We start from the raw sequence: 13,293 nt of genomic DNA, 5'->3' as shown, positions 1-13,293 counted from the left end.
AAAGGCTAAGACTGTACCCAATATTGACTCTCCTTTCCCTTGGGCTTTTTGGGTCCTTTGATGACCTAGCACTAATCAAAGAGTGACCGAGCACTTATTACATACAAGGCACACTGATGTGTTCCAAAAGTCAAACATACATAAATATTTGTCTTATGGTGGGTAAGGAAAATGTCGATTTCCATACATTTACTCACACCACATCCCATGGGCTTAAGGTGGTCCTAAATATCTACCTGTGCTCCATGTAGCAGCTCAGGGGCTCCATGCAAACCGTGATGGCACCAATGGTGAAGAAGGACTTGACATTTGAGTCTGGGTGGGTCTGCAGGGCCTGGATGACATCAATTATATCCGTGTAGCTGAGGGGGAAAAAAGGAATACTGGTTGGAGCTACAGAGATGGGTAAGAGGCATACTGAGTGGCTGAGTCAGCATGGACAGAAGGAAGACCAATAAGAGGAGCCTATAATTGGGTTCCTTGGAGTCTGTTATTCAACTTCGTAATTCAGAATCCCAGGAATCCCCAAAGTACTTCTACATTCCCAAGTTCTGTTAGTCCTCCTAACTGTGAAAGAATGGGTAGAAGAGCCAACCTGTTCATGGGGTAAAGGAAGCCTGCGGTGATTATAGGGCTCCCCTACTTGATGTCCCTAGGCCTGTTTTTTCCCAGATCCCTTTTTTTTATGCTAGGGATTGAACCCAAGACTGCTACATTCCAAGCCCTTTTTACTTTTTATTTTGAGACAGGGTCATGCTAAATTGTTGTTGGTTTCTCAAACTTGAGATCCTCCTACCTCAGCCTCTTGAGTCACTGGGATTAGAGGCCAGCTTTGGGGCATGTTTTCTAATCAAGTTAGGATCTCCTGCTGAGGTCTATTTTCTTTAGTTGCTCTTTTCCCCTCCTTCCCACTTCAAAGGATCATCAGAGGGGCTAGGGTTGTGGCTCAGTGGTAGAGCACTTGCCTAGCATGTGTGAGGCAGTGGGTTTGATTCTCAACAGCAACATAAATAAATGAATAAAAGAAAGGTCCATAAATATCTAAAAAAAATATATTAAAAAAAGATCATCAGAACTGTTCAGAGCAGTAGATGTGTCAAATACTGACTGCATTCTTGTCTTCTGCTTGGAATTTCCTCCAAAACCCAGATTTAGAGCCAATTTGAATATCTTCACTTTGAACCTAATAGTTCATAATCTGACTCCTCCAAGTCTGCTCCTCCCAAGGCTGTGTCTTCCTTATTAGAGGGGACTCTATACTCTTTCAGAAGCTAGGCTAAAAGATGTATTTGGAGTCTTCATTGACTCCATTTTTTCTCAGTTTTCAACATGCAACTAGAAGAGATTATTGCTCACATACCTGCAGTACCAGTGAGTCCAAACTGCTACAATCTCCTGCCTAGATCATGCCAACAGCCTCCCAGCTGGTCCCCTACTTCTGTCCTTTCCTCCTTCCAATTTGTTCTCAGCACTGAAGCTAGAGGGATATACTAACCCCACAGTCAGATAATGGCATCACTGTTCAAAACCCAGTCTGAAAGCCAAAGCCCTTAACAATAAGTCAGGTAGCCCTTTATGATCTAATCCCCCACAATACAGGGAAGAATTTCATCTACCATCCTGTCCCTTCCCCTAATCCCACCACTCTGGCCTCCTGGCTCTTCCCTGAACATGCCAGGCATACTTCTACCTTAGTATTCTCCTTTCCCCTCTACTTGGAATGCTCTTTTCTTCTGATATCTGACAGTTCGATCCCTTTCTCCCTTCAGGTCTCTGCTCAAGTGGCATTTTTTTTGTTGTTTTCATTTTTGCAGTGCTTGGGATTGAACCTGGGGCCTTGTGCATGCTAGGTAAGTGCTTTAACACACAAATGGCATCTTATGAGAGGCATCCTCTGACTTCATACACTGTGTTCAATACAGCAATACTCCCTTTTGGAACTCCATGCTCTTTTCCCCCAGTTTTTCCCCCCTAAAATCACTGATCATTAGTTATGTAAGCTCTTTTTATTATTTTTGTTGGGTTTTTCTTTTATTGTGTCTTTTTCTTACATGTTTTCTTTTCTCATTTGTTTACTGATGGTCTGCAATGAAAATGTAGTTTTGTGTGCTATACTCCCTAGTGCCTAAAGTAGAGTAGACGAACAGGGTAGGGACATTTGGCACCCCACCCTGCCCCACTGTAGACCCTTGGCCACACAGAGGGGACCTGCCCTCTTCACATGGTGGACAACACTCACACTGTCCCAACTGACCTAGACTATCACCAAAAGGTCTGTTTTTGTGGAGGGAAGTCAAACCTGACACACAGCCTTGTGTATTAGATCAGCCTGGGTCTCTCTGTGCCCTTAGGAAGTCAGTGGCAGGTGGGGGAAGGTAAAGCCTGCCTGAGCCATTTCCTAAGTTTCTACAAACAACTCACCTGCAAAAAAGCCCTTGGCTTCATTCCACACTACAACATCTCCTACCTCCTACCCAGGTCTGGCCTCAATCCTGTCCAGTCAGCAGAACTTCATTAGAGGACAAGGGGTGCTAAGTTCAGGAGTTTCCGTATGAGGAGTTGAGGATTTTGCTCAGTGGTAGAGCACTTGCCTAGCATACACAAGGCCCTCAGTTCGGTCCTTGGCCTTGGTGTTCGGGGATTTCCCCCATAAGGCTTTGTGGGGAGCCACTCTGAATAGATTCACGCCCTCCATCCTGGAGCGGAGAGGCTTTGACCTTCACTACACCTTGTAGTGACCTGCACATTGCCCTGTCCCGAAGTCTGAGGGCACGTCTTCAGAAGTAGGCGTGTTGCCCCATGGACCCTTAGGCGTGTTTCCCCATGGCCCCACCTGTCCTTTGTAACTCTGTCCCCCTTCTGACCTTTTTTGGACGGAATTTTCTAAGAATAAAGGTCCCCCCAGTAAAAGCCCACTTCCAAAAGTGCTTGATCTCTCTTGCCAGCCTTTCATGACTTTCTCTTGGTCTCCTATTTGGGGAGCTGAGAGCGGAGAAGCCGTCCTGAAGTTTGTTTAAAGGTTAAGTGTGTGTCTGTGTTTTATTTATTTGGTATCTCTGGAAATTCACACAAAAGACCTTAAGTTTAGCTGCCCATGCGCATGCTTTGAGAGCAAGCCCTCTGCTTGATGGCTTTTCTCCCTGTCTGGACATGTGTGTATGGATGGTCACATGGGGATCTTTCCACTGTAGTGCCTGGGTAGGCCTGGATACCAGGAGAGCACCACACACTGTAGGCACTGCCAAGTCTTGATAGCAGCACACATGGTAAATGGGACAGACACTTGCATATTGCCTGCTCCAAAGATCTTTGTGGGAGCATTAAATGGATTTAACTTTCAACCGCACTCCTCAACAATAACTTTTCCCCCTTCTGAAAAGGGAGGCTCTTTCTTGGAGCCTCCCTTTCTTGGTGCTTGGAGGTTCTTTCTTGTCCAAGTTCATTATAAGCAATAGAGTCCTATTAATCTCAAGGATATAAACTCAGCTACTTGAGAGGCTGAGGTAGAAGTATTACAAGTTCAAGGTCAACCTCAGCAAATTAGAGAGACCCTGCCTCAAATAAAAAATTAAGAGGACTGGGTTCAACTGCCAGTGTCTATCTATTGCGCGCTCTCTCTCTCTCTCTCTCTCTCTCTCTCTCTCTCTCTCTCTCTCTCTCTCTCTCACACACACACACACACACAAGGATTTCAGTCATTTTAGTGCAATAGAATTTCCCTTAGAAAGGGTGGCTGGGGAACCTGGAGATTAATGGAGCATCTGTTAATCTTCATTAATTTTAGTGGAAAAGGTTAGAGTAAAAACAGGCTGCAGGCTCTTTGATAAGGCTTGTGCATTTGGGACTTCCCCAAAAGAGAAGGTCCTTGGCCATTCACTCTGGTCATCAAGAGAATCCTGTGTAGAACCTCCCAAGGGAAATTCTATTGCATTAAAATGACTGTTTTACTCCTTCCTCCTGCAGAATTGCAGAGGTGGCTCTGTGTGTGTGTGTATATGTGTGTGTGTGTGTGTGTGTGTGTGTGTGTGTGTGAGAGAGAGAGAGAGAGAGAGAGAGAGAGAGAGAGAGAGAGAGAGAGAGAGATCATCTATTGTATTACAGTTCAGACTCTGAGACAGCTGACACTTTTTCAGGCTTGTAAAGTCAAAGAAAAGGGGTCAATGATGCTCTCTAAAATGATGGAGGGTGAAAATGACCTCAGCTGCACAGTGGCAAGCTGCCAAATTTCCCTCCAGGTCCACAATCCCAGTGACTCTCAACTCTGGCAGGGGCAGGTGATGAAGCTGGGTCAACCCACTCCTTTGACCAGTAGAAGTAATGAAAAACCTGAAAAAATCAAGTAGTTTCATGTCTAGACTCTTCCTCTGTAGTTTCCATGACCTGAGCTCACAGGTAGGACAAGAGGGCTGACAGAAGAGAAGATGGAGGAAGGGTGTGATAACAAGGTCTGCCAATGCATGATGGCCCTGAATATGCACAGTTCCACCTGCCTCTTCCTTGGGACCACCATTCCAGCTCCTTCAACTTCCCATCATCACAGCCAGGTGCCCAACAGGGCCTTGGATACTGGCCCATTCTTTACTGGAAATGACTAACTTATTACAAACACTGATTATTATGACCACAAAAAATGTAGCATAGCACAAAAGCACTTTGTGAGAACATCCAAAAGCTTCTTTATTATCAACCATAATAAAAGAGTGAAAGGCAGAGCACATGTTTTCCTGGCCTGGCATGTTCCTCTCTGGGCCCAGATGATAATGGACCTGTGAGGGGCTCCTCCCTAGAGGCCTGAGAACAACAGGTCAAGGGACAATCGTTCAGTCAGGACAGTAGTATATGCTCTGTCAAACCTGACAGTAGTAGAGTACTTGCCTAGATATTGCATGCCCATGATAATCCTACTTACACAGGGACTTAAGGAGCTGGGAGGCTATAATTATGGTCCTATACCAGTCATGAACAGGGGGCTTCTTACCTAACTGGTCAATACATGCTCCTTACTGAGGGTCCTAAGAAACCCTTCAGAGCTAGTCATACAGGGAATAGGAGTACTGCAGACAGCTGAGTATAGGAGCCACCTCTGCAATTCTGCAGGAGGAAGGAGTAAAACAGATGAGGCCCCCTTATATAGATGACAAAGAAAGAGGGTTAGAGACCACTATTGTTCCAAGAATTATCAGAGAACCTTGAATAGATTCCCTAATTTGCACCTTCTGGTATTGAAACCAAACCTAAAACTTATGTAAACTACACTAGCCACTCTAACCCACAATATGGTAATAGGATGCTTGTTGGATCAAGGCCTAGCCTGTCTGTGTAGCATAGACAGTGTTTGTGCCCATGCAAGGTTTATTCTGTGCCCCAGGTTTGCTACACATTAAGTAATAGTAATGCCAAGGTTACTACCCTACCCAACTGTACCCAGATGTCAAATGCTTACCCTTGTAACACTACCAGCAGTCTGGTCTTCTTGCAGATGTAGGCTGATTGACGGGCAGAGCGATTCTGTTGGGCCTCCAGGGCACTAGAAAGGTATTTCTGGAAGTGGGCAGCATGAAAACATTCAGAGCTATCCATGATTTGGCGGTACACCATCCACCTGGAAATGGAAATGCAATCTCAGCACCAGGGCTACCTGATGGCTTGGCCCTGTAGGCTCAGTAATGGATTCATTTTTTTTTTTTTAAAGAGAGAGAGAGAGAGAGAGAGAGAGAGAGAGAGAGAATTTTTAATATTTATTTTTTAGTTCTCGGCGGACACAACATCTTTGTTGGTATGTGGTGCTGAGGATCGAACCCGGGCCGCACGCATGCCAGGCGAGTGCGCTACCGCTTGAGCCACATCCCCAGCCCAGTAATGGATTCAAATGTGACCTGTATTCCAAAGTCATTCTGCCCACTGAATCCATATAGGATAAAGCAATCCTAATGTCACAGAAAAAGGCAGAAAGTACTAGATGAATTGAGAGCCCCAAATTCGGAAGCTACTATCACTGGCACTTTTGACAGGAAAACCCCTGCCACAGGGAAAACAAGTAAGCTCATGATCAATAGACTTCAGAGGTGAGAAAGACTTCTGACCGGGCAGTGATTTTCTGAAGAACCATGCAATAAATTGTTTCAGTACAGCGCTTAGTAAAACTCTTGCTAAGAATAAGAAATAGGCAGGTAAAGAATTCAGAATGTTTATAGAATAACAGCACTAGACATGATGAACTGGTTAGCCATTAAGCGTTTATTAAACAAGGCTCAATAATTCCCTAGCATTTCTCTAAAACTGTTCTCCTCATTCCCTGCAATTTCTCACACTAAATTCCCAACCCTTATGCAATTTTAGTTTTCTTAATTCCTTTAAAGCCTCCTGCAGGATACTTTACTTTGGAGTACACTGACTAGATATTCTGTACCCAGGTCAGTCAAGAAGAGTTGATTAATCATCTGCCAGTCCAGTGAAGTGATGGATGAATAACTTTCCCAGTTTCACCTGAGCCAACATGTCCCAGTTATACCAGTACTCATGTGGTCCCTCTGTGGTCATGGAAGGTTCACTAATTCTACCAGCTCCCAAGTTCTTATGATCACCAGTGGCACTGACCATCCCCCTGCTGATCAGGCACACTCCCATCCCTTTGAATTTGCTCAACCTGCTGCTGTGCTCTTCCCCAGATACCAAATGGTTAGTTCCCTTATTTCTTCAGGTCGTTGTGGAAATATCACCTTTTCAGTGAGGTCTTCCCTAACCATCCATTCAATCCCTCTCCCAGTCTGCACTTCTCTGCTTTATTTTCTCCAAAGCCTTTTACACTAGCTAATATAGACTATTTTCCTTACCTGGTTAAGTGTCTTCCCAAACTAGAATGTAAACTTCATTAGAGCAGAGATTTTCTTCTGTTTTGCTCAGTGATGTATTCCCTACACTTAGATCAGTAGCTGGCATACAGGAAGCACTCAGCATAGTGTGTTAAACGAACAGATGGATGGATGACTACTGTGCCAATACCAGTTGCACCAAAGATCAGTATGAAGTCTAAAGTCACCCCATTAATATACAGGCCCAGGCATAGAATCCCATTCCCAAAGCAAAGGCAGCAGACATACTAACCTGCCATATTCCTTATGCAGGGTGACCAGAAAAGCACAGAGCTCACTAGCATGACAGCCTGGCAGGCCAGTTACAATGCTGATAATTACCTACATGAAAGAAAAGTCATGTGGGTTTGCAATTCAACCAAGAGGCAGCACTGAGTAAGAAGTTAAGAGAAATGAACTTCTGGAGTCAGGCTTTGAGGGCTTGAACCTCAGCACCACTATTCATCAGCTCTGTGACCTTGGGACAATGACAAAATCTATCTTGTAGGGTTGGATGTGAGGAGTAACAGACTTAATTTATTTCAAATGCTTAGAATAGTGCCTGGCACATAACAAATACCATATACAATGTAGTCTTACTATTCTAATTGCTGTGAAACAGGTTGTGAATATATCAGTTAAAATATAATGTATTAAAAAGCCGATCTGCTTGAGACCACAAACCTCTTTTGTAAAGCAGACATTCAGGGATAAGATGACTATTTCCAACAATAATACTTCTTAGGAAAATAATAGGCAGAAAGGAGGTCTGAGACAAAAATGCCTTGGGCTACACTGGTGTGACAAACTTGGCAGAGGACAGGAGCTGCCCTGTGGATGTTTCTGCCTGGCTGCCTGTGTCCCTGAGCCACATGGCCTGGCCTGAAACAAAATTCACTGGGCATGGGAAGCACTTCTGATTCCCAAGGAAAAGAGAAGCCAGCTGGATTGTCCTCACCTCATTACATGGCCACAAAAAACAGGCCCCTCTTGGGCTGGGGATATAGCTCAGTTGGTAGAGTGCTTGCCTTGCATGAACAAGGCCCTGGGTTCAATCCTCAGCACCACACACACACACATAAAAAAAAGAAAAAAACAGGTCCTTCTTTAGGTAGATACTATAAAGCCTTTCAAGAAATTCACTGAGACTGGGTGTGATGGTACATGCCTGTATTCCCAGGTATTTGAGGCTAAGGCAGGAGGATTTGCAAGTTCAAGGCCAGCACAAGCAATTTCTTGAGACCCTGTCTCAAAATAAAATATAAAAAGGTCCGAGGATTTAGTTCAGTGGCAAAGTACTTGCTTAGCTTGTGTAAAGCTCTGTGTTTAATCCTCAGTACCAAAAAAAAAAAAAAAAAAAAAAATTCATTGAAAAAGAAGGGATCAAGCAGGAATCAGGCAACCACTGAATGATGTCTATGCAAATGACAGAGCATAGCAAAGACTTCAATAAGTACGTATTTTGTTTTATTTTACAATAGGCAAGACTCCTTGAGACAGGCCTAGTCACAGGTAACATAGACTCAAGCTAATCCCTGTGGCCCTTACCATCCAAGCTGATCACATCAGCACAAAGATGGCTAGGGATCCTGCTTTTTATATGTGTAGGAACCCAGAGCTTTTCCTCCTCCCCTCTAACCAGGGCCTGTACACTGTAATCCTTATTGATCCTGTGCAGTACTCCACATCGACATTTTGTTTATCCTTCTCCATTCAGCTTTCCCCATATCACTACTACTCCTACTCCTCACTCTGCCCAGGTCTTAGCCCTTCATATCACAGTACATACATATAAAGGCAGACACTTTCTAATTTTTTTTTGTTGTTGTACTTGGGATTGAACCTAGAGGCCCTCTACCACTGACCCACACCCCTAGCCCTTTTTACTTAATTTTGAGGCATGATCTTGCTAAGTTGCCAAAGCTGGCCTTGAACTAGTAATCTTCCTGCCTCAGTCTCTGGAGTCTCTGGGATCACAGGTTGGTGCCACCACATCCAACTTGATAGCACCTTTTTAAATAAAATATAAGAAGCATTTTCAAACATTTTATACTTTCATCTAAGGGAAACAAATGATGCTTCTAATGGTTTAGAGACTCTATTTCCTTTTGCAGCTGATTTGCACAGGAACGAATGCCCTCTTTGAGTCTATTACAACATATGTCTCCTGAAGGAACAAACGGACAGTGGGAGGAGGTCAAGAGGATGGAAGTGTGAGGAAAGAGTAGTTAAAATTCACTCTGTGGAGAACAATGTTTATAGAGTATCATCTTACTCTGGTGATTCCACCCAGGCCCAAATAACATGGGCACTCTAACCCTTATTAAGTGCAACAGATCCACTGCTAAGTAAGTCCTTTGCACAACCAGAAAGAGCTGAGAGCACTGAATGAAAGTTTAAAAGACCTGGAAAAGCAAAGGGTGGGCATGGCAAGATGCCAGGATTTATCACTGTCATGAGACTTGGCCTGACACAGTCATTGTAAAGAGCAGGTTTCATGTATATCATTACATCAGTATCCAAGGAGGTGGAGCGTCTTATAAAAGGGACTCCACCTGAGCTCCTTTTGTTAACTGACAAAAAAGACCCAAGGGCAGGCTTTAAGGATTATCCTCCTATGAATTCCCAGCATATTTGGTGAGCTTTTCTACCTTGTCATTTTCTACTCTGTGAGGAGGGCTGATTTCAGCTTGCTGCAGCAGGATCGGAAGATGGATCCGCATCACAGGCTCCCGACTAATGCTGCTGACAGCGAAATGCTGAAGAAACCTGGAAAAACAAAGACAGTGCTAACATGTCACCATCACCAGCTTTGCCTGATCTGCCCACACAGCAACTTCTTACTGAACTGCAAAAAATAAGCCTTAGAAAAATTCTCTCTAGAGAATAAAATTGTATATGGTGCATCACTATTTCCTTTTTACAAGGATCCCTAAGAAACTATGGAGAAAAGGGGGGTTTTAGAAAGGACCAACCCTGAGGTTTCTGACATTTCAAAAGCTAGAACATTAAACATCTAAAATCAGACACCCAAAGCTCACCAGTCCAGCTCTGGGAGTTTAGCTGAGAGCAGCTTTGAAGAACTCCAATTCTCCCCAGCAGGATGGTTCAGGGCACGAAAGAGTTTCTGTGCACTAGAGTGCCTAGAATACCAAAAGATCACAGATTAGAATTCCACTTCCATACAGCATGCATACTTTACACAACTGGTTCTGAGGCAGGCTTTCAAGCCAAATCCCATGACAGAGTCAATGCTTCCAAAATAAGCATCTCACTGACTTAAAATGTGGTATGAGTGCATGACGACTGGCATGCCCACATAGGATGAATGGTCTGAAAGCCCTTGACAGTAGTATCAGTTTCTGATTCTTAGTAGATTTCATTTCTCTTGCCTTCTATTTCCCAAGAGCACTAGCTACTTGCAAGTTGGCAACACTGAAATGACTGCTGGCCCTTTCAGAAGCCAAGACCCCTGTGTTACTTAATGTAAGTCATCCTGCAGAAAGCACACCCACAAAGCTTAGGGAAGCAAGCACAAACACTGAAGGCAGCCACTTACAATTTCTTTTGTTCCACAGATAATCCATCTTCCTGGATCACTTTTAAAGAGAGCCCTGAATTATCCTGCTGTTGCCAGGGGGAGAAGACCTAAACAAAACAGAATTTGAGCAAAGAATACTTTAAACCCAACAACAGGATATGGAACCCACATGGGGATTTGATGATTGTTGAAAATCTAGAATGTCTGTGCAGAGAAAAACCATTTTAACAAACAGGGTTTTGTTGTTGTTGTTGTTGTTGCTGTTTTAAATAAGATCTGAAGCAATTTTGTTCTGTATTTTTCAGAATCAGAACTATCTTTTTGGGTTCCGCTCCTTGAGGATTCTGCTCTTCCAAAGGTCAGGAAGCCTTGAAGAAGGTGCTAGGAAATAGGGGCATGCTCTTTCCTGGAGATAAAGTAGATATCAGTGGTTTAAGTAACTTCTGTCTAGAGGCAGAAGAATGGCTGAAGAGAATCTGAAAGGCTGTCTCTAGGTTCCCAGATTGAAAGGGCAACAGCAAGGAGGTAGAAAGTCCAGGAAATAGTTAGGGGGAAGAATAGACTAACTGAAGAAGCCAATCTGTAGCTGAAGTCAGCTCTTGTTCCTCCACATTCTGTGAATCTGTCCTGGGGGAGGGACACTGTCCTCTCACAAGCTGCTGTAATCACACCTTTCCAAGAATCTCCCCCAGTCATGAAGCTGACCATCAGTTTGATTGGCTGCTGCCTGGTCTCTAAGTGGGTCAGATAATTCCTGTGCAATCTGTGCTAAGTACCTACAATTGGCCAGCTGCCAGGTGGGACTATTCAAAAGGACAGGGCTGTGACCCATAGGGAAGGAGAGCCTGGGATAAGGTGGAGAGCTCTAGTTCAATAGGTAGGTCCTATGATTCGATAAAATGGCTGAAAGAAAATAAGTCTAATTAGGATTTAAAGGGGACAAAGCAGCCAAGTGTGGAAGTGCATGCCTATAATCCCAGAAACTCAGGAGGCTGAGGCAGTAGGTTTTCAAGTTTGAGGCCAGCCTTAGGAAATTTAGCAAGACCCAATAAGCAATTTAGCAAGACCTTGTTTCAAAAAATAAAGAGAGATGGGGATGTAGCTCAGTGGTAAAGCGCCCCTATTTCAATCCCCAGGACCAAGAAAAAAGTGGGGGAAGGGAAAAGTAGTTTTTTTTTTAACTTTAAGTTTTTGCTTGTTTTTTGTTTTAAAGGCTGAAAACCCTTTTATTCAGTTTCCTTTAGGCTCTTACTCCTCACTAGCAAGAGCACCATGCCAGAACCAAAAGAATATATAGAGAAGTTGCCTCTGTGCCAGGCCCTCTCACACTACACCATTAGCTCTGACACACTATCTTACTGTTTAAATTGCTAAGGAAAAAAAATGACGGGATGTTACCTCTGAGTAAAATGCTTGATATATCTTTGATTTGGGGAAAAGAGCAATCATCAGAAAGTTGCTTGATCCATGGAAATGAACTGGGAGATGAGGAAGCAATGAGCTTCTGAAGTTGATAAAAAGGGCAGCCACAACACTGGTAGAATCCTAAGGAGAAAAAAAAGTAGCATTAGCAAGAAAACTCATTTTCATGATGCCTGTCCTCAGAACTAAAATCAGAATACACAAGAACAATTTCAGTGCAGTTATTTCACACTGAGTGATTTACTGGGGTTCAATAATAGATGGGCTTTCCAATACAGTTATAGGAGATTGGGCAGCACAGGAATTTTTTTCCAAAAATAAAAATGTCATCTCAAAATTCCTTCTAAAATATTAACACCTTAATCAGATATATGATTTGCAAATACTGTCTCCCATTCTTTGGTTCTTTCTACTCACATGAGTGTCTTTTGATGTGCAAAAGTTTAATTTTGGATAAAGTTTAATTTATATATTATTTCTTTTGCTATTTGTGCGTTCAATGCAGTATCTAAGAAATAACTGACAAACCCAATGTCATGAAGCTTTTCCTCTATGTTTTTTTAAAAACAGTTCATCATTTTGCTTTTATATTTAGATTTTTTATTCATTTTTAATACTTTTAAAATTTTGTTATATATGACAGCAGAATGCATTATAATTCATATTACACATATACAGCACAAATTTTCATATCTCTAGTTGTACACAAAGCAGAGACACACCATTCATGTCTTCATACATGTACTTGGGATAATGATGTCCATCTCATTCCACCATCCTTCCTACTCTCAGGCCTCCTTCCTTCCCCTCCCTCTCCTTAGATTTTTATTCATTTTAAGTTAATTTTTCTACTTAATTTGCATGGGATATCCAGTTTTCCCAGCACATTTCTTGAAAGACTGTGCTTTCCTCACTGAATGGTTTTGGCATCCTTATCAAAAATCATTTGATCACAAATGAGGAGTTTATTTCTGGGCTCTCTATTCTATTTTGCTGGTCTATACATCTGACTTTATGTCAGTACTACACTGTTAGGTTACTGAAACTTTATTTTAAGTTTTGAAATCAGAAAGTTAGAGAGCTCCAAGTTTGTTTTTCTTCTTCAAGACTGTCTTAGCTAATTGAGGCCCTTTTTAAATTTCATATAAATTTTAGGATGGTTTTTCTACTTCTGTAAAAATTTATATACTGCAAAAAATGCCACTGGGATTTTGATAGGACTGCACGGAATCTACAAATTGCTTTGGGTAGTACTGTCATTTTTTTAACTACATTTTTTTTAAATACTTATTTTTTAGTTGTAGTTGGACACAATAGCTTTATTTTATGTATTTATTTTTTTATGTGGTGCTGAGTTAATTTTCTACTATAGTTGAAAGCACTCTACCACTGAGCCACAACCCCAGTCCCAATATTGTCATTTTAATAATATTAAATGTTCTGATCCATGAAAATGAATGTCTTTCTATTCATTTAGAT

At 42.5% G+C, this 13,293-nt stretch overlaps 1 protein-coding gene across 1 annotated transcript in view; it reads right to left on the bottom strand.

The window, feature by feature from the left end:
• Dnaaf9 (dynein axonemal assembly factor 9) overlaps positions 1–13,293 on the bottom strand; it is a 145,549-nt gene that overhangs the window by 29,449 nt on the left and 102,807 nt on the right. The window contains exons 23-29 of the mRNA XM_026409747.2: positions 11,791–11,937; positions 10,411–10,499; positions 9,893–9,994; positions 9,503–9,620; positions 7,105–7,193; positions 5,444–5,602; positions 237–362 (exon numbers count right to left, since the gene is read on the bottom strand). Of these exons, the coding sequence (XP_026265532.1) occupies positions 237–362; positions 5,444–5,602; positions 7,105–7,193; positions 9,503–9,620; positions 9,893–9,994; positions 10,411–10,499; positions 11,791–11,937 (830 nt within the window). The remainder of the gene's footprint in view (positions 1–236; positions 363–5,443; positions 5,603–7,104; positions 7,194–9,502; positions 9,621–9,892; positions 9,995–10,410; positions 10,500–11,790; positions 11,938–13,293) is intronic.

Source organism: Urocitellus parryii, chromosome 6 (genome assembly GCF_045843805.1).
Source record: "Urocitellus parryii isolate mUroPar1 chromosome 6, mUroPar1.hap1, whole genome shotgun sequence".
Lineage (NCBI taxonomy): Eukaryota > Metazoa > Chordata > Mammalia > Rodentia > Sciuridae > Urocitellus > Urocitellus parryii.
Note: the sequence above shows the minus strand (reverse complement) of the source record. Positions and strands in the feature narration are given on the sequence as shown.